This window comes from Ceratocystis lukuohia, assembly GCF_044167205.1.
Source record: "Ceratocystis lukuohia strain C4212 chromosome Unknown Supercontig3_pilon, whole genome shotgun sequence".
In the NCBI taxonomy this organism is placed as follows: Eukaryota; Fungi; Ascomycota; class Sordariomycetes; order Microascales; family Ceratocystidaceae; genus Ceratocystis; species Ceratocystis lukuohia.
Window position 1 is genome coordinate 1,032,909 of NW_027263522.1, and position 24,147 is coordinate 1,057,055.

Consider the following 24,147-nt stretch of genomic DNA (forward strand, 5'->3'; position numbering starts at 1 on the left):
GGCCTTGGGTGCTTCGGCTTACCTGCTTTTCCATGTTCCTTCTGATTGGGGACGCCGTTGCTGATTCTGGACTTCCCAGAGGCAATAACCAATAAAAGCATGTAGTGATGGCAAAATAAAGTCGCACTGACCTTCATGCTGCTGCATGCTCTGTATTTAGATATTTGGTCGCTTCAGGGAACCCATTGAGGCCTGTTGCTCTTTGGTCTGACTGCTCAGTCAAACCCTAATTATATTGGTTCTAACCCTTTTGATACAGAGCGCGGTGGCCCGACAAGTGGCAGTTTGTTTTCACCCTCGAACATTCGACCCCAGGTCGGTCTACCTGACGAAATGAGCTACCTGTCAGGGCTCTAAATTGTCCAAGTTAGTCTCGCCGCTAGTTAAATCTCGGATGCAGAGATCCTTCTAATCAAGCCACTGCAACAGCAAGCAGTATGTCCTGTCCACACGAAGGGCTGGCTGCCTTGTCGTCATTTCCCCAACATTGTTTTCATCCTAGGCTTCTCCCGTGCATACAAGAGAGGGTGTTTACTATACGTATGTATGTATATACATAAATAATAGGGCACATACATATGTAATGTACAATCATGTGCATGGACTGCTCCATGCATGTCAGAAGCAATCAGATCTGCATACTGTGCGTGTGTATAGGTGTCCATACCTGCACATTGCTTCATTTTGTTGAGTTGCTGTTCGAGCGCAGGCAGGTAGGTAGGAATGTCAACGCCGCCTCTGATGTAAATCCGCAGTTCGCTCATCTGGAATTAACCCATAATACGTGGATATTATGTGGTGCTACCGAGGCGAATGTGGCACTACATGGGATGCGTAAATTACCTGACCTATTGGCCTAAGTTATGAGCATCTATTTCATTTGTTGTATGATACTGAGCCATGCCGATGGCAAGTCCCCTTGCCTCGGATTAAGGACAAGCAAGTGTATCAATCATGCTTTGCGTTAGCATGATACATGCCCCTAGATCAGGGTATTGGAAGGAGAGCACTTGGCTGCTTGAGCACACCCTTCAGCCAAGAATCGTTAGGTAAGGCTGGGCTAGGCTTTGAATGGGAAGCTGTGATAAAGAACTACGGTCAGCCTGCGGTTTGCTACACATACAGTGTCACAGTTCAGCACATGCAATGGTTTGAGTTGCTCAGCATTAACTCGGTGGTTGAGGCAAACAATGGACTTGGCCGGCTATATCGCTAATGTGATTGGCCGTGTTGCCGCCCTTGTAAAGAGCTTGGTAGCATATATATCTCGTTTATAGAGCACACACAGCGTCGAGGTTACAGTGGCTCATCCGCTTTTCCGATGTCTGCGGCATACCCTTGGCAAATTGACAATGGGTGAACTGGCTTCAGCATTGTGGGATTAATAAAGCAAGCAGCTTGTTGGCTGCCCTCTGTTTTATTTTATTTTTATTTTTATTTTTATACTTTTTTGGTGTTGTTTTCCCTATTTTCTTTCCATCAATGTACAATCAAAGCCATCTTGGTTGTGCTTGGCGGTACTTGAGATGCGGTTTTAGGTCTTCTAGAGCGCAGCAATCGAAGCCCTTCGTCTGTATTTCATCCTAAGAAATTATACTTGCGTAAATCTTAAAGTTTCATTCTGTCTTCTGGTTTAGAGTTGACTCGGCTTGGTGAAAAGGGTGTCATCTGCAAGTTAATGCATGTGTATTATACCACATGGCCTCTACGCTTGTGCCACTCGCCATTCTTCGGTTGTCTGAGTGTCCCAGACAGCACCCTGTGGCATATTTGCAAGAGCAATAAGAAGGCTGGTTATAGACTTGGATAGATACGAACCATTATCAGAAAAGGAGAACCAAGACATTCTTTGTTGCGGCTGATGCGCCACATACTATGCGCCACACTCAACGATAGGTGGCGCAATCGTAACTTCTCCACTTCTCCAGCCACGGGCAATTATGGAGCCCAGCTGCCTTAAAGTTCAAAGAAGGCTCTGATCCTTCCCTCTTCCTCCTGAGCTTACTTGGAGGTTTATGGTTTGCGCAAGCAGACTAAGAACGGGCCCAAGAACAGAAAGCAGCTCATCCAATCACAGCTGTTCAAGAGCCTCGGTCGTAGCTGGCTGTAAAGAGATAAGGGTGGCGGTCACATGCCTAGAGGCCTTCAGAATAGAAAGGGTTGAAGTGTTCAGGCGGGACTTTTTTTTTTGGGGTAAGGCAAGAAAGCAGCCGATAAAGAGTAGAGTCGCCTGCAAAAAGCAAGAACTAAGAAAAAAAAGCATGTGACGTGAGCTGGGGCGGGCGATGACGATTTTTAGTCTTGGTAGTTGCCGTGGCTGTTAGAGAATGAGATAATTCTGACTATTACATCTTATTTTTCTGCACACCAAGACACAATCTGATTCTCCTCTCAATTCATCATCCATCTGCAGCCGGATCTCATATTATAGACCGTAAATATCTTTCTTGATCCAAGTCACAAAAGGTTTCATTTCTGTTTGCGCGTTCTTGGACTTATTTCTTTTTCTTCTTTCTCGCTGTTCGAACCTCTCCGCTTCCGATTTCCCCACCCTGATTGCCGACCTCTAGCCCCGGGCCGGATTCAACAGTCTGCATTGTCCCTGGCAAGCATCCCGGAAATAACAATTATTATTTCAATAGAGTACCGGCTGCTTATTGTCTTCGCCTAGAGCCTCTCGATGGCCGTGCAGTCCACATTGCGCCACTCGGCCGCCGAGAAGGCCGTAATCGCCCTTATTAATAAATACTCCACGCTATTTAAGAGCCGGCTCAATCGCACGTCCCGTGCCACGCGGCTTCTCGGGGCTATCTCATTGTTGATTACAATTGTTCTAGGCGGAACTGGATGTCGGCGATGGTGGAAGAGACGCCACCTTGAGCGCGAACAGGGACGTAAGCTGGTGCGCACTAACTCATGGCTATTCAATGACGACGGCTCAAGGACGATATATGTGCCTTACAAAAATGACACATCAAAGGTCGTTATCCACACTACTAAGAACTTGACCTTCGAGGCGCATCGGCGGCTATTCCTGAACCCACCACGGGTGTCAGGCCTCAGAGAAGGCTCGGTTCCCGGGGAGCAGACCAGGGCTGGACTCAACTTGGCCTTCCTCCACCAATTTCTCAGCTTAATGAGCATAATGATCCCGCGGTGGAACAGCAAAGAAGCTGGCATTCTTTTGAGCCACTCGGCATTCTTGATGCTTCGTACCTATATGTCACTAGTAGTGGCAAGGCTGGATGGCGAAATTGTGCGCGATCTAGTGACAGGAAATGGCAAGCTGTTCCTTTGGGGAATTGTCAAGGTATGTTATAATGTCTTGGTATTTGCTGCGGGCCACAGGAGCTAACGCGAGTCATGTGTAGTGGTGTGGAATCGGTAGTGTTGCATCTTATACAAACGCCACTATCAAGTATCTCGAGTCCAAGGTCTCAATTGCATTCCGAACACGACTCACACGATATATTCACGATCTATACCTGAACGACAATTTGAACTACTATAAACTGTCTAATCTCGATGGCGGCGTGGGCCATGGAGCCGACCAGTTCATCACCCAGGACCTCACCCAGTTCTGCTCATCGGCGGCGGGGCTGTACTCGTCCCTGGGCAAGCCTTTCGTGGATCTTTGCGTCTTCAACTACCAGTTATACCAATCACTAGGCCCTGTGGCCTTTGTTGGCTTGATGAGCAATTATCTCCTCACCGCCAATATTTTGCGCCGCCTCTCACCCCCATTTGGAAAACTAAAGGCGGTTGAAGGCCGCAAAGAAGGAGACTTCCGAAGCCTGCACGCTCGCCTCATTGCCAATGCCGAAGAGATTGCCTTTTATGGCGGCTCAGAAATGGAAAAGGTATTCTTGAATCGCGAGTTTAAATCGCTTAAGCAGTTTATGGAGGGCATATACATGCTCAAGATCCGCTACAACATTCTTGAAGACTTTATTCTCAAGTACAGCTGGAGCGCCTACGGATACCTGCTTTCTGCACTACCCGTGTTCTTTCCGGCTTGGGGTGGCCTTGGCGGTGCTATGGAGATGAAGGACAGCGCAAAGGGCAGCCGTGAACGTAGCAGAATGCAGGACTTTATCACCAACAAAAGACTGATGCTATCACTGGCTGATGCTGGAGGTCGCATGATGTACTCTATCAAGGATCTTTCAGAGCTGGCGGGATACACCAGCCGTGTGTACACATTGATATCTACCATGCACCGGGTTCATGCCGACTCGTACCAGATCAGGGACGGCGCAGCCGAGCTATATTCGTTGGCAGATGTGCAAGGCACTACCCAGAAGGGTTTTGACGGTGTGCGTTTTGAGAATGTACCAATTGTAGCTCCAGGTCTCTGGCCACAAGGTGGCGAGCAGCTTTTGGATGATCTATCTATGATTGTGCGGCCCGGAGAGCACTTGCTGGTAAGCCTCAACAATTGATATGTCACTGCGGCCTGTTACTAACAGATTTTCTTGGCTAGATATCCGGACCCAACGGCGTTGGTAAGAGTGCCATTTCTCGCGTGTTGGCTGGCTTATGGCCTGTATATCGTGGCCTGGTGAGTCGCCCCAAGAGCACTGGCGAAGATGGCATTATGTTCCTGCCTCAACGGCCGTATCTTAGCATTGGTACACTACGCGACCAAGTCATCTACCCCGATGGCGAAGTTGATATGCGCAGCAAGCGCAAGTCGGAGAACGACTTGAAGGAAATCTTGAATGCAGCTCGTTTGGGCTACCTGCCTGATCGTGAGGGTGGCTGGGACACACGCAAGGAGTGGAAGGACGTGCTGAGTGGTGGTGAGAAGCAGAGGATGGGATTTGCGCGCGTGTTGTATCACGAGCCCAAATTTGCAGTTATCGACGAGGGCACGAGTGCTGTTTCTAGCGATGTCGAGGGACTGCTGTACGAAACGTGCAAAGAGCATGGTATTAGTAAGTCATTTGTTCCCTTTCTTTTATTTTTATTTTATCTTGAACCACTACTGATGTCCTATTTTTATTACTACATAGCCCTCATTACAATATCGACACGTGCCTCGCTCAAGAAGTACCACACATACAACCTGGTGCTCGGCAGCGGCGAGCAGGGCAACGAATGGGAGTTCGATCGTATTGGCACTGATCGTGAGAAGATGCAGGTTGAGAAAGAGATTCAGGAGCTGCGCAAACAGCTTGGTCAAGTCGAGCAGTGGAAGGAGCGCCGCGCACAGCTTGAGGCTGAGCTGGCTGACGTGTGGACAGACCGTGGCGAGTTTCTGGATGCTCCCGAGTATTTGGAGCGGGAGGCTAATGCTACAGTGGACGAAGTTGAGTCGGTATCTGAAGATACTACGGCTCAGAAGTAGGATTATGGAAGCCTCAACTTGGGATTGTACATGAGCTGTAGAATTAGAATAATTGACACACTGGTCGACAACAGTAGGTGCTGTGGTGCCTTTTCTTTCCTCACCCATCTTTTCTTTCCAAGCAGTAAGTAGGAGTAGGAGTAGGAGTAGCTGTAGCTGTAGCAAAAGGAAAAAATAAACAAGAAATTGAGCATTCAAATATAAAAGCATGTCAGCGGTGCGGTGATAGCTTAACCCCAAAGCAAACAACTCAAAGTCTAATGTAAGCTGCGGGGAGAGAAAAGAGATGAAATGTTAGCTGGAAACACAAAGAATATCGCCTGCCTCGCTTGCTTGTCAACTTACTAGCATCAATCTGCTTCACCTGTGGCAAAGCTAAATGGACCTTGTTCCGATACAATGCTGGCGCACTGAGTTGCATACCGTTGCCCTCGAAATAAACTGTTCTTAGGTTCTCCTTGTCGCGCAGCTCGCGGTCCAGCTCGGCAAAGTCCATGATGTTGCAGTATGAAGCCCATAGCTCCTCGAGCTGCACAAGTGGACCTAGACCCTTGAGCGAGGTAATGGGGTTGTGCGAGATATCGATGGTATTAAGCTTTATATTAGATTCAAGGCCTTCGAGCGAGTCGACGGCATTGTGTGAGAGGTAGACTTCTTCGAGGCTAGGGACGTCCTTGAGTGGGGATAGATCGCGGATGCGATTGCTCTGAATACTGAGTAGGCGTAGCTTGGGCAGGCCAGCGAGGCCTGTGAGAGAGGTGATCTTGTTCTTGGCGAGCCAGAGCTCTTGAAGGTTCTGCAGTTGGTCGAGGTTTTGGATTTCGCGGATGCGATTGGAGCCAAGTTCGAGCGAGCGTAGGTTGACGAGGGTTTCGAGGTTTTCGATGGTGGAGATGCGGTTGGCGACAAAGAACACCTCGGTCAGCTGAGTCAGTGAGGCGATGTTCTTGATGTGCTTGATCTTGTTGAAGCTGAGATCTAGCGACGTTAGGCTAGTCAAATTCTCGAGGTTACGCATATGGCTGATCAAGTTATCGTAGAGGTCAAGCTCGCATAGTGTTGAGCTAAGGCTGTCTAGACCGTCGATGCGCGTGATTTGGTTCTGCCGGAAACACAGGCGCGAAACCTTGGCAAAACGCTCTAGACGCAGACTGGCGATGGAGGTGATGCGCGATTGCGTAAGCGTGATCTCATCAGTGTTGGGGTCTTCGTCGTCGAGGAGGTCTACACAAGGAAGAAAGCAAGCGATTAGCAAGTTGTAGATATCAAAGAGAGCGGCGGAAAGCCGCAGTGGGACGACGCACTTTCGTCTGCTGCAATCTCCTCGCCTGGCAGCACATTCTCGTCATCGCTGTACTCTGGGTCTGAAATGGCTTCTGGGTTCTGCAAAGTCGCGTGGGGAGGCTTCATTCGCAGTTTACCGTCCCAGCCTTTGCTGTCCCGTAACTCGCCCCCAGAAGATTCACCACCCATCGGCGAAGCACGGTGATGTTCATCTGGGGATGGCTCTTGCAGTGCAATGTGCTTGGTGCTGGGAGATTCCAGTGCTGATTTGTCATCTTGGGCAGTCGAGGCTTGAGGCGGCGAAGGCGGAGGAGGAACTGCTGGGGCAGAAGAGGCGGAAGGGTTGGTATCGGTCATGATCAAGATGCGACAGATGAATGGGCCGAGGAGAAGGTTAGGAGTAGAAAAGGCGCAAAATATGGCGATATGATGCTGATTTATATGCGTTTCTTATTATGGTAGACTTGTTGACTATCTGATCACTCAGTATGATTGGCTTTAGCCTTCTCTTGTTTTGTGGTGGGGTTAAGTGCAAGCAGAAATAGCCTACAAACATGACGCCCGCCCTGAGGGTGGCGCTCATGCGTTTGTGGACCCGTGTAACAGCTCGACAAGCGATAAGCGATAAGCGCCAAGGCGGATAAAGTCTTGTATGTGTAACTTTAGGGAATAAGGGTCTGCTTGAGCTTTTGGCCATCTCTACAATCTCCTATTTTCTAGCCATGGCTACATATGCTCTGCTTCGTTGCCTGATTCAACCCGTGCGCTGCCTTCGCGATCGCCAGCCCCAAAAGCTCGCTCTTATTTGTTCTCAGAGCCGCCTTTTTTCTGTCCAAGCAGTTGTCTTGCCTCCTGTCCTCTTTGCTGGACTGTTGGTCTCACTATGGATACAGAAATGCGTTGTGCTGATACTCTTCCAGAATCGCATTATTTACATGCCAGGAATGCCCCCCAACTCTTCTCTCGAGACTATAAATGACTACCAAGCTGGGTGCAAAGGCATTCGATGGAGGGAAGAGAAGATTTGTGCTGCGGATGGTAAACATCTATTTCTCTGTGTAGCTGATGTGGCTACAATGCCGAAGGAAACGCTGGATGTAGAAAAGCGGGGGGTATCAAGTTTGGGGACGGCCAATCGGGTCCCTCATGTGTATATTCTTTATCTCCAAGGTATGTCCCCTCACACAAAGCTTTGTTGATAACCCTAACAGCATCCACCGCTCTATAGGAAATGCAGGATCTACTCCTCCGCGCCTACCCGACCTCTCCGCGGTGCTCAGGGACCTACAGCAGACTAGCGTCGCGGCTCGCTTCACGCTTGTAGCCCTCAGCTACCGCGGCTACTGGAAATCCAGCGGCCGGCCGCACGAAGCCGGACTTAACCTCGATGCTGAAGCTGCCTACCGCTGGATTCTCGAGCAGCACGGTTCATCAACACCTGCACCATCGCTTGTCCTCTGGGGCCATAGCATTGGCGCCGGCATTGCGACAAACCTAGCTGCTTCGGCGTACACACGTGCACTCTCTTGGACAAGCCAGCCTGCTTTGCTCATCCTGGAGGCGCCATTTCTGTCGACTAGGGCGATGCTCGCTGCGCTGTATCCGCAGAAATGGCTGCCCTACAAGCACTTGTGGCCGTTTATACGTAACCCATTGGATAGCTGGTCAAATGTTGGAAGGCTTGTTGCGGGGTTTGGCCGGAGAGTGCCACAGGTTGCTATCATCCAAGCAGCAAATGATGAGCTAGTCCCTGCTTCGCATCCAGAGCAGCTTAGGAAGCGGTGTGCAGAGCTTGGAATAAGTGTCTCGTGTATGTCAATAGCAGGTGCATTTCATAACGAAGCGTCAGTTAAACCGCAAGGTAGGCGAGCCATAGTAGGAGCATTACAGAAAATGGCCGAATGCGATCAGCGTACAGAATAAGCAATTAGTGATAAGCTTAAAAGGTACAAGGATGAAAGGCTATTCACAAGTTATCACTCTTTGGGCATTATGCACACACATCCCACGGACTTCAAATCATCTTATACATCTATTGCATGTCGTGAGCTGGTCTACACTACTGCAAACTAAAACATATGAACCTCCAAAAAAAAAAGTCTGCACAGCAAAAAAAAACCAGTAAAAATAAAACAGATAACAGAAAAAAGCACACAAGTGTACATGACATGAGCATGTCCATGATTGGGGCCCAAGTGTCTTTCACTTTCCCTGAGCCCTCATAGTCAAGAGTGAATCGAGTAGTGTAATTTGTCTTTCATTTCAGTTCCTGTCTAGAAAACTGAGGGGTATCGAGAAAATGAGGCGGGGGGTTGTGACTAGAAGGAATAATGAGCCCAGCAGCGATGTCAACTGTTTACAGTTCATCGTGCGAGGGGACATCATCATCGGCATCGGCGCCACCGGCGCTGCCGTACATCTTGGAAGTGATGGGGTAGGCAACGTTGGACAGCTTCTCGCGCTGCTCCTCGAAGTCCTCGGTTTCGGCAGTGGCGGCGTTCTCCTCCATCCACTCCAGGGCTTCCTTGATGGCATCGGTGAGAGTCTCCTTGTCATCGTCATCCAGCTTGCCACCCAGACCCTCCTGGTCGGCAACTTGAGTCTTGAGGTTGAAGGCGTAGTTCTCAAGGGCATTGCGGGCATCAATCTTCTCCTTGAGGGCCTTGTCCTCCTCAGCGTACTTCTCGGCCTCCTCAACCATGCGGTCAATCTCCTCCTGGGTGAGACGGCCCTTGTCGTTGGTGATGGTGATGGACTCAGACTTGCCGGTACCCTTGTCGTGGGCGGAAACCTTGAGGATACCTGAATAGTGTTGTTAGTATTATAGAAGTGTAGAAAGGAGAAAGCATGAGCTTACCGTTGGCGTCCAGGTCAAAGGAAACCTCAATCTGAGGAACACCGCGAGGAGCGGGAGGAATTCCAGTGAGCTCGAACTTGCCCAGCAGGTTGTTGTCCTTGGTCATAGGACGCTCGCCCTCGAAAATCTGGATCAGAACGACAGGCTGGTTGTCGGCGGCAGTCGAGAAGATCTGGGACTTGCGAGTGGGAATAGCGGCTGTTTGATTGTTGGTCAGTATTGGTAAAGCTCTGGAGTTGAAAGGGTAAATTTGACTTACTGTTGCGACCAATCAGCTTGGTCATGACACCACCGGTGGTCTCAATACCCAGGGTTAGAGGGTTGACATCCATGAGGACGATGTCCTCAGTACCGGCTTCGTTGGAAAGAACACCAGCCTGAACGGCAGCACCGAAGGCAACAGCCTCGTCGGGGTTGATACCCTTGGAGGCCTTCTTGCCACCGAAGTACTCCTCAATGAGATCAACGACTCTGGGGATACGGGTAGAACCACCAACCAGAACAATGTCATCAATGTCCTCGCGGCTAGCCTTGGCGTCTGCGAGAACCTGGGTGACGGGCTTCAGGGTCTTCTTGAACAGATCCTCGTTCAGGGACTCGAACTTGGCACGGGACAGACTGAGGGAGAAGTCGATACCGTTGTACAGGGACTCGATGTCAATGCGGGCAGACTTCTGAGAAGACAGAGTACGCTTGGCCTTTTCGGCTTCACGCTTGAGCTTACCCATGGCCTTGGGGTCCTTGGTGACATCAACAGAGTGCTTGTCGTTGAAGGACTTGGCGAAGTGGTTGATGACGCGCTGGTCGAAATCCTCACCACCCAGGTGAGTGTCACCAGCAGTAGCGCGGACCTCAAAGACACCACTCTCAATAGACAGAAGAGAAACATCAAAGGTACCACCACCAAGATCGTACACGATGATCTGGCGCTCGGTGGTGTCGTTAGTCTTGTCCAGACCGTAGGCAATGGCAGCGGCCGTAGGCTCGTTGACAACACGAAGAATGTTCAGACCGGCAATAGTACCAGCATCCTTGGTAGCCTGACGCTGAGCATCATTGAAGTAGGCAGGGACGGTGACGACGGCGTGAGTGACGGTCTGGCCAAGGTAAGACTCGGCGACTTCCTTCATCTTGCCTAGAATCATGGCAGAGACCTCCTCAGGAGAGAAGGTCTTGGTGGAGCCCTTGTACTCGACCTCGACGTAGGGCTTGCTATCCTTGTTGACAACCTTGAAGGGGAAGTGCTTCATGTCAAACTGAAGGTCCTTGTCGTTGTACTTGCGGCCAATCAGACGCTTGATGTCGAAGATGGTATTGAGGGGGTTAGCGGCGGCCTGGTTCTTGGCGGCGTCACCAACGAGACGCTCCTCATCGTTGAAAGCGACGTAGGAAGGAGTAATACGGTGACCTAGGAGAGCGGAGAGTTAGTCAATGGTGATACCGAGTAGAGGAATAGCGGGACCGACGGCAAAAAGCAGCTTACCCTGATCGTTGACGAGAATCTCAACCTTGCCCTTCTGCATCACACCGACACAGCTGTAAGTTGTTCCCAGATCGATACCAATGACAGTTCCGAAGTTCTAAGCAGGGGCAAGCAGGAAATGTTAGTCGAGTGTTTCAAGACAAGGGAAACAAGACAGGTGTTGACTTTGGGAGACATACCTCGGCTTCGTCGGCCTGAACAGACTTAACGAAGGCCAGGGGTGAGAAGAGTAGACAAGTCCAGGCCAAAAGGCCGAACATAATGGCGAGCGTAGATCTTGATCTCGCCATTGTGGATGTGGTGATGGGGGGTTGTTGTGATGATGTATTTGGTGGTTGATGAGATGTTGCTTTGTGGTTAAGTATCAACAAAAAGAAAGGAAAAAAGCCAGCTTCGGCTCTACAGTAAACAAGAACAAGCCTTCTTTCAAAATATGGCGGCCGGAACGCACAATGAAGCAGAAGAGAAGAAGAGAGAAAAGAACTGATGACAAGAAGAAGAAGAGAAGAAGAAGAAAGAAAGATCGAGGTTGAGAGAAGATCCAGTTGGCTCTTAATGTAGACGACTTGTCGTAGGCCAATCCCACCAAAGCATTGCACAGAAACAGTGAAGTGTCCTAAAGATGTTGGAAAGGCCACATTTCCAGTTGCCAGTGTATGGTGGGGGTGCGTGTGCAGTGGGGGTGGTTCTAGAATTAGAGATGAGTTTCAGTGCGGTAGTTGGCAACCTTGTTGGTGTGGCGACTGTGTTTATTCTTTAATCCGCACTGTCCGAACTGCTACTGCGCTCGGCCGTTTATGTGTGTTGCACGTACAGTTTTGCTACTGTCCTCTGCTGCACTCCTGAGGGCGTCTTTAGCCCAGTCTGCCACAGCCAGTCGGCTTCAGGGACATGTGTCCCTTGCATCTAGGAGGCACTTGGTCCTTAGAACGTTGGGATCTCTGCTCTGCTATAGAAGGCCAAGTAGCCTTGATGCTTTATGAATTTTCTATTGCCATTTTCCAGCGCACTGGGCCTACTAGCAACAAGCTGTTGTTAGCCCTGGCCCAACTTGGGATAAGTAAGTAGCTTGAGACAGGCAATGGTTTCTATTAACAGAAAACTCACCAAGCCGGAGAACCTTCTAGCTACATAGTTCATCCCCTTGACCCACCCTTCCCTGCCCAGCCTATAGCCACCTGAAGGCTGTGGTAAGATCCGTATACCAAGTATAGTAGTATGTATAGGCCATTCAGCCCCGTGCCGTACATCATGTCCCAGGTGACTTCGTATCAATGATGCATATTACAACGACAATGCAACCTACGGCTTGTTGGAAGCCGGCTTCGTTCGCATTCCGTGTCCTATAGCTAGATGTTATATTTGGCTTTGATGTCTAATTCTTAATCAAGGAACAGACCACTAAGCCCACCCGCCTCTTCTTGTTAGTTGCCGAATGCAACTCAGACTTGTGCAGAAACAATATGATACAGAGAAAGACACCAAAAAAAGGGCATTGCTCAGCCGTGGCTTGTCCTATATAACCTCCTTCATCTCGTTATTTTAGCTCAAGGTCGCTGTGGACTGACTGACTGGCTGGCTGGCTGGCTGGCTGGATCCTCAAACTGACTCAGGCCAAGGCTTGTCTTGTCGTCTCCAAACTTATATCTGGCCTTTTTGGTCTATCCCTGAGCTTGTCTATTTTGGGATTCCAACTTTCTAGAATCTTCCCCACATTAGCGGTATGACCTCCGTGTGGCTCCTGGGAGGATGTAACCCTAGTAAGACTTCTCGGCTTCCTAGCATCACCAAGCTCTATGCTTCTGTGTGGCTTGGTTGCTGTCTTTAATGGGAAATAGACTAAGGCTTAGACTAGAGGTTCGTCTTTATCATTGTTTCATAGTCAACATGGAGGGGGCGCCCCTTCCTACATGTCCGGTTTGTGTTAGCAAGCATTCTCAGTGTCTTGGTGTATCAACAGCATCTTTTGTGCAGTATACATTACCAGCGTCTTGTGTTATATCGATTGTAATAGAGAAAGTAGGGTGTCAAGTAGTGGTAGCTATCTCACATTAAGATGCAACAAAAATAAGCAGCCGAAAATATAAAAAGACGCAAGAAAGACAAGAAGATCCCACAGCCAAATGCAAGTTTCCCGCTCAGAACTCCAAAATTACCCATATAAACCATTCCAATATTTTGCACTTTTAGACGCCCAGATGTAGCCGCTCTCCCGCCATGGTACGGCGTCTCCAATAAAAAAAGTCATCATCCAACTGTCCAGTCTGTCACTCAACAACACCAGCAGCAATTGTGTGTCCACCGCTGCGTATGACGACGCGTTGGCCCGCCTCAACGGGGAGCTCCTGGTTAACAGTCACAGAAATACGTGCAAATTCGCCAGTTTCAACACGGGTAGCGCGAGCGTTGGTGATGAAACCGTTGTTCTTGTCTAGAATTGCCATAACGTTGTTGATCTGACCAGGGCACTGCAGACAGCCGCGGTGGACATCGATAGTAAGAGGGTAAAGCGGCTGAAATGCAAGGGTCTTGAGGATAATATCCTTCTTGGGTTGCAGAGGAGTGTCGAATGCACTGAGAACATCACCAGAACTGACACTGGTAGCTTCGACTCCAACAATGACTAGGTCCACGTTCTCGCCAGCTACAGCCCAGTCACGAGACTCGCGGCCAACAAGGAGAGACTGGACATAGCAGGCTTCATTAGACGAGGTAATCATGAGCTTATCGCCAACTTGCACGGTTCCAACTTCCAAGCGGCCGGAGACAGTCAGCTTTCCAGAGCCGGTGCTAAAGAGGTCGGAAACCATCATGCGCATTGGCTGGTTAAGTGCGCGTGGAAGAGGCTTTGTGTTATCAAGAGCCTCGACAAGAGTCGGTCCGTCATACCAGTTCAGCCCCGAGGCCTTGGCGCGAGTCACGACATTATCGCCGCTGAGGCCTGAGATGGGTACAAACTGTAGGTTCTTGGCTGAAAAGTTGAATTTGTAGAGGAAGGCCGATATTTGCTCTTTAATCTCGTCGTAGCGGTCCTGCGACCAGCTGACCATGTCAAGCTTGTTGATAGCGACCACGATGCGCTGGATGCCAAGGCTGCGAAGCAATAGGATGTGTTCATAGGTTGAGCCCTTAAGGCCCTTCTCAAAGGCACCAGTGTTTCCATCAAGAACAAGAATAGCAAAGTCTGCCTGACTGATACCGTGGATGGCATTATGGACAAAGGCCTGGTGGCCCGGAGCGTCCAAAATAGTGTACTGGGCTTTTTCGGTTTGGAAGCTGTGAGCCGTAACATCAACTGTGACGCCTCGCTCACGTTCTTCTGCGTTTTGATCCATGACCCAGGCCAGAGCAAATGACTGCTTGCCCATGGCGGCAGCCTCATGGCGGAAGCGGTTGATCAGAGACTCATCTACTTCTTTGAGATCTAATAAAAGACGGCCCATCAAAGTACTTTTACCAGCATCAACGTGACCTATTTATTGTGTGTATCCGCGTTAGGGCCAGCTTCCTTGAAAACCAGTTTAAAAAAAAAAAGAGTCCAGCACGAACAGGGGGGGGGGGGGGTTTACCAGTAACAACAAAGTTTAAGCGGTTCTTTTCATAGGTGGTGCGATGCTCATACTCAGCGATAACGTCAATATTCTTGTGGTTTGGCTTGTTGAACGAAGGTTTGGCGGGTTTTGCCGGCTTGTCAGAAGTAGAAGAAGCATCATCAGGAGCCGACTTTCTCGATTCAAATTTACGAGCTGTAGATATCAATATCAGATTAGCTTTCTTCGGTTATATTCGACTTCCTCGAAGCGAACCTTGAGCTTGGGCAGTTAACACAACGTCATCTGGGCTAGGCTTGATAAAAGCATCTGCAGCATAGTCCGAAGAAGCTGTGTATGGCATTGGATATTCTTGAGGCACTGTGTTGACAGAGCTAGGCGACAGCTTGAAGAGAGTTTGTGCAAATGCAGAGGGCTGCGTAGCAGGAACAGTAGCAGGCCCATTAGAGACATGGCTGGTAGCGGACGCATTCCGTGTGGAAGTTGGTGCATCCTGGCCATAAAACCCGGGTGCTGACTCTAGGGGATCCTTCCCATGAGACGGGGGGGCGGTCTTGTTGACAGCAGTATTGTTGTATATCCTTTTGAGAGCAGGGCGGGTTGACTTTTCTAACAGAGCAGTAGAATTTGCATATGTGCCTTGGCTAGCACTACCTGGGTCTTGGGCAGATGCAGTTGGCAAGTCTCCAAGGGTTGGCTTTTCAGGTGCAGCAGCAGTATCAATGGAAGCAGCAGCAGTAGTAGTAGCAGCAGTGGAAACGGAAGCAGACGCCGTAGCCCTAGACACTGTAGATTTGCCCAAAGGAGTCACAGGGGCTTGCTTTTTCCGCTGGGCAGCCAAGGCCTTGAGCTTGGACGATCCGCCCAGAAGACCTACGGGCCCAACACTAACCGGGGGGATAAATATGGACTGGCGTTCAAGAGGGACTGAAAGCCACGGCATATCGCTGAAGAATGCCTTGATATCTTCTTTTTTTAGTTGTGCTGCAAGCACTGACTCGCTAGAACAAGTGCCGCTCGGATTTGCGTAGCCCAGGCTCGATGGCAACACCTCCTGTACAACAAAGAAAAACTCATTGGTCGACGTACCTTCAGCTTCACGCTTCATTTCGGTAGCTTTGGCGGTTTTAATGCCGCGAGAAATATAATCAAAAGTCTTGTTCTCATCATAGTAGTAGTAATACAAGGATGACTTGACCTTAGTCCGAGTGGTGTACTTGGAATCATCGCCCAGGGCTTCCATAATATTGCTGCACGCGGTGTCTGTGATCTCGCGATCGAGGACTTCACAAAAAAGATATTGAACGGTCTTTTCAACGTCAGCAGAGTGCAGAGACAGCGCCTTTTGGATCTGGTCATCGGTGACTTCATCAGAGCGTGAGTCAAGCTCTGCACGAATCTCCTGAACAATGGAGTCGCCGCCATCGATCATGAGGCCGTTTTCATTGTAGACTAAGCTATCGGGATCTTGGGTGTATTGGAGATTTTCGTCATACTCGTCATAAGAGTCGTAGACATCGTCCTCGTCGTAGTCGTACTTGGCCATGCTCAAGAAATTGAATAGACAACGTTGAAAAAGCGTGGGTGGTGAAGAGAGAAGTAGGGAAACAGAGGGCCTGACAGAAGATTTTGAGAGTGAAAACTCGAGAGAGGAATCCCAGTATAGTAGTTTATCTGGTAGGAAATAGGCTGGGCGGAATAATACAGAGAGAACAACCAGCACGGGAGGAGAGAACACCGTCAGGATCGGGGTCTTTTTTATGTAGGAGAGAAGCCCTCAACTATCGCCGCTAGCCTGAAGACACAAGGCTGCATAAAGGAGATTTCCTAGCGCAATTGGTTCCGTTCGAAAACAGCCAAAACAAAAGCTAGATGCAGCAAAAGGCAATACAAAATTTATTGTGACACTTTGGCGGCCGGCCTTGTTATCATGGTTCAATATGCTGACAAGGACAAGAGCAAGGCTGAGAGGTCTGCATGCAAGCTTAAGCTACAAAATTAAACAGAGGGGCAAAAAAGAGGAGCTAGGCTGAACGCGGGGCAAAGTAAACGAAATGCTATAAAGGCTGTATATGTAGTACGGCAACCAGGGCAGTAGAGACAATGGTGACTATGATAGCACTGTATGCTCAGCTATTTAGTGATGGCACTCACAGTTGTGATAGCCCGATAACACTGTAGTAGCTTGACGCCACAGCGCCACACCTCTCCTTCTCCTTGTTCCCCCTTAGTAAAGCCAGGCTCGTTTTTGGCGGGGAGCTTTGCCTAGGCTACATCGAAAAACCACGACACCAAAAAATTAAGGTGGATGCTCTCTACTAAAGTTCAGCCTCTTCCATCAAACACCACAAGCTGCGTCTTGGATTACACTTGTCTCAAGACCATACCAAGCATAATACCCAGAATTCTCTCCTCCACCCAGAACTCTGTGCTGTATTTGCCTCTTTCCATTTGCAGGCTTGAGTCTTCTTTTTTCTTTTGCATTGTCCCTCCTATCCAAGCTTCCACCCCTCCATTCTATAGTTCAATATGGCCATGAGTATGTGTGGCCCTCTTCCCCCCTTTTCTAAATACAGGCTCAGGTTTTTAACAGAATCGTCGCAAATGGCATTCTTCAAATATTTTAACCCGCTTAGCTACAGCCGGCTAACATACTTCCTTATGCTTTAGATCTAGACCTCTCGAACGGTATGCTTTACTCGGACAATGCCCCTCCCCCTCCTTCCCAGCGTTACGTCAGCGACAACCTCACCAACATGCAAACAAACAAAACTATCGCACCGCTCTTGTGATGTCATATCTACGGCCAACATATCAAGACTAAATTGTCGTGTACTAACCTGATATCGCACTACAGCCGCCCTCATGAAGGATGACCAGGGCCGGCCGTTCATCGTTGTCAGAGAGTAAGTCGAGGATGAAGAAAGACCCTTGGGAACCAACTCGTCAAAGTCATATGCTAATATTTATCGTGCCCCCCCTCCCTTGCAGCCAGGGAAAGAAGAAGCGCCTCTCAGGAACTGAAGCCGTCAAGTCGCACATCCTCGCCGCGCGGACAGTCGCCAACATTGTCAAGTCATCTCTGGGTCCCCGTGGTCTCGACAAGATTATGATCTCCCCCGATGGCGAAATCACTGTCACCAACGATGGCGCTACGATATTGCAACAGATGGAGGTATCGAATCACGTTGCCAAACTGCTTGTTGAGCTGTCCAAGTCGCAAGATGACGAGATTGGTGATGGTACGACTGGTGTGGTTGTCCTGGCCGGTGCTTTGTTGGAACAGGCTGCCGAGCTAATTGACAAGGGCATTCACCCCATCCGCATTGCCGACGGCTACGACCAGGCCTGCGACATCGCCGTGGCAGAATTAGACCGCATTTCCGATGTGATAGAGTTCTCCAAGGACGACACCAAGAACCTGCTCAAGGTGGCCAAGACCTCTCTAGGCAGCAAAATTGTCTCCAAGTCTCATGACCAGTTCTCCCAGATTGCCATTGATGCGGTACTGTCAGTGGCCGACTTCGAGCGGAAAGATGTGGACTTTGACCTGATCAAGGTTGATGGCAAGGTCGGTGGTTCCCTCGAAGATACAGTGCTTGTTAAGGGTGTCATTATCGACAAGGACTTTTCTCATCCCCAGATGCCTTCTGAAGTCAAGGATGCCAAGATTGCCATCCTGACGTGCGCCTTTGAGCCCCCGAAACCCAAGACGAAGCACAAGCTGGATATTACATCGGTGGAGGAGTTTAAGAAGCTGCAGACATACGAGCACGAAAAGTTTGTTGAGATGATTGAGCAAATCAAGGCTACTGGTGCCAACCTCGCGATATGCCAATGGGGCTTCGACGACGAGGCCAACCACTTGCTTCTCCAGAACAAGCTGCCCGCAGTGCGGTGGGTCGGCGGCCCGGAGATTGAGCTGATTGCCATTGCGACCAACGGCCGCATTGTGCCTCGGTTCGAGGATCTGAGTGCTGATAAGCTGGGCTCTGCTGGCACTGTGCGCGAAATGTCATTTGGAACTACGCGTGAAAAGATGCTGGTGATTGAGGATTGTGCCAACACTCGTGCTGTGACTGTCTTTGTGCGCGGCAGCAACAAAATGGTGAGTTGCGATGTGAAAATTATTACTATATTTGTTTTTTTGCTACCATTGCTCTTGTCAACGCTAACACCCATCCTCAGATCATTGACGAGGCCAAGCGCTCACTCCATGACGCTCTATGCGTGGTCCGCAACCTGGTCCGTGATAACCGTGTGGTGTACGGCGGTGGTGCAGCCGAAATCGCCTGCTCTCTGGCCGTTGAGGACGCCGCTGTCAAGACCCCCGGTCTGGAGCAGTACGCTATGCGGGCGTTTGCCGACGCTCTAGATGCTGTTCCCATGGCTCTGGCCGAAAACAGCGGCTTCAACCCGATCTCGACACTAGCCGAGATCAAGAGCCAGCAGGCCAAGGCCGGCCCCGAGATTCGCGGCAGACTGGGTGTCGACTGCATGTCTCGCGGCAGCAATGACATGAAGGAGGCATTTGTTATTGACCCGCTCATCGGCAAGAAGCAGCAGCTGCAGCTAGCTACTCAGCTGTGCCGCATGGTGCTAAAGGTCAACAACGTGATTGTGGCTGGCACTGGCGAGCAAGACTTCTAAAGAAACTAAACAAAACGTAATCAGGCTTCCTTTATTTTACTGTCGTCGTTGTGTGCGCCTTCTCTAAGTGAAGGGAGGCTTATTGGTATGATAGATGGGAGCAAGTTAGCCACGCCCGGGTTCAAAACAAAATAATAAAAAGAAAAAGGCGTAATACTTTTTTTTCTGCTTTATGGACAAGAAATATTATATCAAATCAATACTTGCTATATACTCAACACGTGCTTGCTCTTAGCTCTCCTTAGCTTACCCAGTTTCGGCAGTGAGCCATGACAGATCATCTTGATGCGTTCACGCCCTATTCTCTCAGTGGCAAGTTCTTACGATCTTGCAAAGTTGGCACTTGGTTTAGCGATAAACCAGATATCTAAGCCGGCCCGACGAGGAAAAGCCGCGGCACGGCCTCAAAGAAGAGAGGAGGGTAATATGAATAAAAGCTTAGTCTTACACAAAGAGCAGAGCAGAGTGGCCTCCAAGCATATAATAATCAGCAGCGGGAATGCCAGCCGACCTGCCCTGCATGTATAACACGGAGTCAAAGAAGGATAAAGAACGGAATAAGAAGCGAGAAATTTATGGTTTAGGTTAGTCGTGAAAGCGGCCTTGAAAACTGCTGATTCAGTTGTAAAAGGACAAAATGTGAATGGCCATACTGGCTTATCCGGCCAGTTCCACCCCCTTCTTGCATCTTCCGCGGTCTCTTCGATCCGAGGCCAGAATCGCCACATGATAGCTGCCCGACCAACTATCCAAGCTTGGCTGGCAGCTTCGGTTTCAACGGCAGCCGCAAGATTTTAGCGTGAGAAAAGTAGCAAAGCTTAATTGAGCCGTGTGGCCTTGGGAGTGATTCTGCCAGCATGCTGTTGTGCTTCTTATTATTATTCGTTTGTCGCCGCAGGACACCAGGCCATCGTATAGCAGGAGATTTAGGGTGGGAAAGGACAATTCTGGACCTGCAGCACTGCCCCCCCCCCCCCCCCCCAAATAGTTATTAAGTAGGTACGAGACACTCACTATCTACGCGCCTAATAGCGCTAATGTTCTCATCCGCACCATGTTCTGCTTTGGGTGTCAGCCCTTCCTCTCCCGACTTCTGTGTGGCTTATCTTCGGCCTCCTCCCCACTTTTTTCTGTCTGTCGGTTCTCATGACCTAATACTCCAAGTCCCGAAAAAATAACGGCAAAAATGGGGCGGATCTCGGGGCACAAACAGTGAGACAATTCGTTCAAAAATGGCAATAGTCAAGGAAAAGGGCCTAGACTTGTTATTCCATCTATGTATGTAGGGTTAGACAAGTGTTTAGGGTCCATCAAAGGGAAGTCAAGGTCACACAAGGACTGTTTTAAACCACCACCCTCCAAGGCGCATACGCATAGTAAAGAAGAATGAAGAAGTCAAGAGCATATTATTTCATTAAAAAAAATATAGACAGCTGGGAGCCCTGGCGTTTTGTCTTGCCCATACCAAGCATTAAACCAAATCCCTCCCCCCAAAGGGAAAAAAAAAAAAAAAAAACAAAAAGCGCCAATCAACAAAGAAATCAAATATTAAAACTTTTTTTTAGAGCACATGCTTCGCAAGACAACTACCTGTCAAGAGGGATGCATGTATGCACACAAACATACACACACACACGTCACAGGAAAAGATACCCGCCTCCAGCAGACTTTGTGACTTGGTATTTCGTGAGAAATAAAGACGAAGCAGATGTAGAGAAAGCACAAAAGGTCAACCCAAACCTGGCGGAAACAGCAAAACGATCAAAGCAGACTCGCCTCGCAAGATCTCACCTCCCTTTCTTTGTTTAGGCGAGCAGTCAAAGAGTAAGCAAAGAATAAGAATGCCGGGTTTTCAGCAGGACAGTTAGGGTAGGGAGACAGTGGCAAACAAGACGGTCAAGTTCCGCAAGTATAGACAATTAAGTAGTAAATCAACAAACAAAAAAGTATTGTATTGGAATCATGGTATCATGAAAAAAGAAATAGACGAGGTGAGTGAAAAAGAAGATGAAGAGATGAAAATAAGCTCTTTAGTTTTCTCAAGAAATAGAAAACAGAGAGCCAAGCCAAACGAAATACTGTGCCGTCAAAGCCTATCCATTGTTTTTCTGCAAGGAGATTCGGCCAGAGAGAAAAAAGAATGGCGGGTGAGTGAGAGACGGAAATAAAAAGGAAAGAAAAAGGTCAAATTTGCAGAACGATACCAGATTAAACGAAGAAAAAGAACAACACCTTGTCGTGGGCCTCGTGGGAGAGAATGAGAAAAGAAGATAAAAAAAAAAGCTGAGCACAAAAGATGAGGAGACAACGAGACTAGCCCGTGATAAAAAGAAGTATAGGCCATGAGAAGAGAAAAAGAAAAGAGGAAAGAAGAAAGAAGGAAAGCAAAGACCCAAGAGTAAACAATCATGGCAGACAGGAAACTGGAACAGTGATAAAAATGGTGGTACACAGCATTAGGAGGCAAAAGCCTACAATGCTCGACAGGAAAAGAAAGAAGAATGGCCGCAAAGAAATAAGACAAAAACCAAGGCAGGTAGAAAAAAAAACGTCGGGTTGTTAAAACAGGTCAGGGAGCCTTCGTCTAGCTGCTTTTCTTTTTACCAGCCTTTAGTGTGATACCCGTCCTGGGCCTCCTTGGTGAAGTACCGATTCCAGTTTGTCTTGTCTCCCTCCGTCTTGTCCATGTACGGGGCAGTCGGGTATTGCTTCAGGTTTGCCACCTCATGCGACGTGTGCCGCCTCTGCAGGACGGCATTCACAGTCTTGGACTTTTGCTGGCGCTCCCACAGCATGTGGCGGCGCAGCGACTCGGTGAGCTCCGTCGATAACATGTTTCTGCGCGTGGTGCGCGGCGATAGCGCGCCTACAGTGTTAATTGGCTGCGCCGCCGTGCGTTGCGGCATTTGCATCTCACGAATAGGGCGGAGCGGCGCACCGGACGTCCGGTGCTTCATCATGAGGCCACTGTCGTCAGCTTCCTTGTCGCTAGGGCCCCTGCGACCAACAGTCATGCCATGAGCAGTTGAGGGGCCCGCGGCCTGGGCCATCATTCCAACCGCCGATGGGCCGTTGTGCACACGCAAGCGAGGGTGCAGTGCTGAGGTAGACTGTGAGGCAATGCCGTTGCCCAGCTTCTTTCCACTGCCATCGGTCTTCTCGAACATGAGAGTGATCAGCGAACGACGCGAGGGCAGATGGACCTTGGAGTCCACTCGTTGGAAGTAGTTGCGCTCATCGACACTAGACTTGTGGCTATCTTCTTCGAACGAATCTTCCCATTCATCCTCTTCGTCTTCAATCGCACTTTCATCAATTTCGTCGCCATCCACATCATCCTCCGAGTCGCTCTCGATGGCGTTTTCACTGCTGCTAATAGTGTCGACGAAGGTGCTAAATGACGTGGTCTTCTTCTTGGCAGCAAGAGACACGGGGGCAAGACTTTCAGAGGTAGCGCCTTCAGCCGAAGAGGTGCCAACCTCAAACATGCCATGCTTCTTAATAGCTGACTTGATTATCTTTGGGACAGGCTGTTCAGCCGGGCTTTGCCCAGTCTCGCTAGCCGAGGCAGAGCCGCCACAGGTGAACATTGCAGACTTCTTTGTGTTGTTGCGGGAGTTTATTGACACGGGCTCGGCAGCTTCGGTGGTTGTGAGGATTGTAGGCAGCCTTACTGAAGCGGTTGAGGGAGAAAAGCCGCGAACAACATTTGTGGTTCTGGTGCTGGGTGGCACTACAACGGATTCGTTGCCGGCATTGCAAGCCACCTTAGAAGACGAAGCAATGGACTCGGTTGGGATGTATGATGTCGGAGGGGCCGGTGGCATGGTAATAGGATCGGGCGACATGACAGGCCTATCGGACCGGGATACAGATGACGCAGTGGACAAGGTAGAGGCAGTATTGGAGGTGGTAGAGCCTGTAGTAGTGATAGAGGGAGTGCTGGGAGCAATTTGGGGAAGAGGGGCGGTCAAAGGCTTCTCCTCGGTGATGATGGAGACGACCATCTTTTCAAATTCGTCCGACTTGACAGGTTGTGTGGGATCACGGAGGCAGGAGTCTTCCCTATGGATGCAGGGCTTAATATCAATTGCAGGTTCTGAAGTAGTGAACTCGACGGCCTCTTCCTCAACTGATTCAACGCTACCGGAAAGTTGGGGAGGCTCAGGAATTTTGTTGTCGGCGGGAATATTTTGTGGTGAAGAAGTCAAGTTGTGGCTATTTCTGTGTTCGGAGCTACAGAGAGTCTCGCGATTCCACAATCGCCAGCTAAGGTTCTCTAGACGGCGACCCTGCTCAACTGAGGGAGCACATCTGGCGAAGACTAAAGGACCATGTATGCTAGTTAGCATGACGCGGTTTCTTTCCAAAAAAGAAGGAAAAGAAGAAGAGAAAGAAAAAGGACTGAAAGAGCAAATAAGGGGGGGGGGGGCTTTAAACCACATGCGGTCAAGAGTGAGTTCATGACTTACCGGCCCAGATGTAGAACAAGCTTTCAGGGTTGGCCGTATCGATTTTACCGATGACATTAGCGTCAACGGTTAAGATGTGAGTATTCAATGAATAAACCATGGTGTTCAGATATCTATCGGGTCACGGATAGAGGGATGCTGGTGGGTATGAGAATTGAGATGTGAAGCCCAGATCGGTTTATTAAGGCGAACGAACGGTGAAGCCAAGCGGTTTGTATATGGATTTCAAAAAGACGGCAAAGACGACGGAGTGGGGGGGGACAAATAATAGATCTCGACGTCGAATTCGGAATGGAAAATCGACGCAGAGAACGAGGCACCAGTCGCGTAGGAGAAGCGGGCTTTGTCAATTACGGAGATGGACCAGTCAATTGATTCAGTGAGCCCACAAGATAGTGTAGAAGGACGGGAAATAAAAGCACAATTATTGTTTGGTAGGAGAGCGTCGAAGCTTGACTGTATGATCTTAGTGGTTGTTGGTGATGCTGCCTGAAGTGAAG

The 24,147-nt window shown here is 49.4% G+C and overlaps 7 protein-coding genes across 7 annotated transcripts; 3 read left to right on the plus strand and 4 right to left on the minus strand.

The window, feature by feature from the left end:
- Window positions 1-2,680: 2,680 nt before the first annotated feature.
- Window positions 2,681-5,350, plus strand: HOO65_030273 (Peroxisomal long-chain fatty acid import protein2; the record flags this gene model as incomplete). Its single annotated transcript, XM_071001893.1, has 6 exons — window positions 2,681-2,725; window positions 2,838-2,894; window positions 2,981-3,310; window positions 3,372-4,424; window positions 4,484-4,937; window positions 5,016-5,350. The coding sequence occupies 6 exons, from the start codon at window positions 2,681-2,683 to the stop codon at window positions 5,348-5,350; spliced, it is 2,274 nt and encodes a 757-aa protein (XP_070859952.1).
- A 257-nt stretch (window positions 5,351-5,607) lies between these two features.
- Window positions 5,608-6,991, minus strand: HOO65_030274 (Protein phosphatase 1 regulatory subunit SDS22; the record flags this gene model as incomplete). Its single annotated transcript, XM_071002203.1, has 3 exons — window positions 5,608-5,648; window positions 5,696-6,574; window positions 6,655-6,991. 3 exons carry the CDS (start codon window positions 6,989-6,991, stop codon window positions 5,608-5,610), a joined length of 1,257 nt encoding a protein of 418 aa, XP_070859953.1.
- A 365-nt stretch (window positions 6,992-7,356) lies between these two features.
- Window positions 7,357-8,510, plus strand: HOO65_030275 (Monoacylglycerol lipase ABHD12; the record flags this gene model as incomplete). The annotated part of the gene is made up of 3 exons (XM_071002264.1): window positions 7,357-7,672; window positions 7,872-8,444; window positions 8,500-8,510. 3 exons carry the CDS (start codon window positions 7,357-7,359, stop codon window positions 8,508-8,510), a joined length of 900 nt encoding a protein of 299 aa, XP_070859954.1.
- A 480-nt stretch (window positions 8,511-8,990) lies between these two features.
- HOO65_030276 (glucose-regulated protein) lies at window positions 8,991-11,264 on the minus strand (the record flags this gene model as incomplete). The annotated part of the gene is made up of 5 exons (XM_071001953.1): window positions 8,991-9,436; window positions 9,492-9,689; window positions 9,751-10,899; window positions 10,975-11,071; window positions 11,154-11,264. The coding sequence occupies 5 exons, from the start codon at window positions 11,262-11,264 to the stop codon at window positions 8,991-8,993; spliced, it is 2,001 nt and encodes a 666-aa protein (XP_070859955.1).
- A 1,977-nt stretch (window positions 11,265-13,241) lies between these two features.
- On the minus strand, window positions 13,242-16,071 carry HOO65_030277 (Elongation factor 1-alpha; the record flags this gene model as incomplete). Its single annotated transcript, XM_071001871.1, has 3 exons — window positions 13,242-14,446; window positions 14,544-14,720; window positions 14,781-16,071. 3 exons carry the CDS (start codon window positions 16,069-16,071, stop codon window positions 13,242-13,244), a joined length of 2,673 nt encoding a protein of 890 aa, XP_070859956.1.
- A 1,319-nt stretch (window positions 16,072-17,390) lies between these two features.
- On the plus strand, window positions 17,391-19,175 carry HOO65_030278 (T-complex protein 1 subunit epsilon; the record flags this gene model as incomplete). The annotated part of the gene is made up of 3 exons (XM_071002078.1): window positions 17,391-17,431; window positions 17,517-18,633; window positions 18,714-19,175. 3 exons carry the CDS (start codon window positions 17,391-17,393, stop codon window positions 19,173-19,175), a joined length of 1,620 nt encoding a protein of 539 aa, XP_070859957.1.
- A 2,600-nt stretch (window positions 19,176-21,775) lies between these two features.
- HOO65_030279 (Duf1752 domain containing protein) lies at window positions 21,776-23,747 on the minus strand (the record flags this gene model as incomplete). The annotated part of the gene is made up of 2 exons (XM_071002021.1): window positions 21,776-23,499; window positions 23,648-23,747. 2 exons carry the CDS (start codon window positions 23,745-23,747, stop codon window positions 21,776-21,778), a joined length of 1,824 nt encoding a protein of 607 aa, XP_070859958.1.
- Window positions 23,748-24,147: the final 400 nt, after the last annotated feature.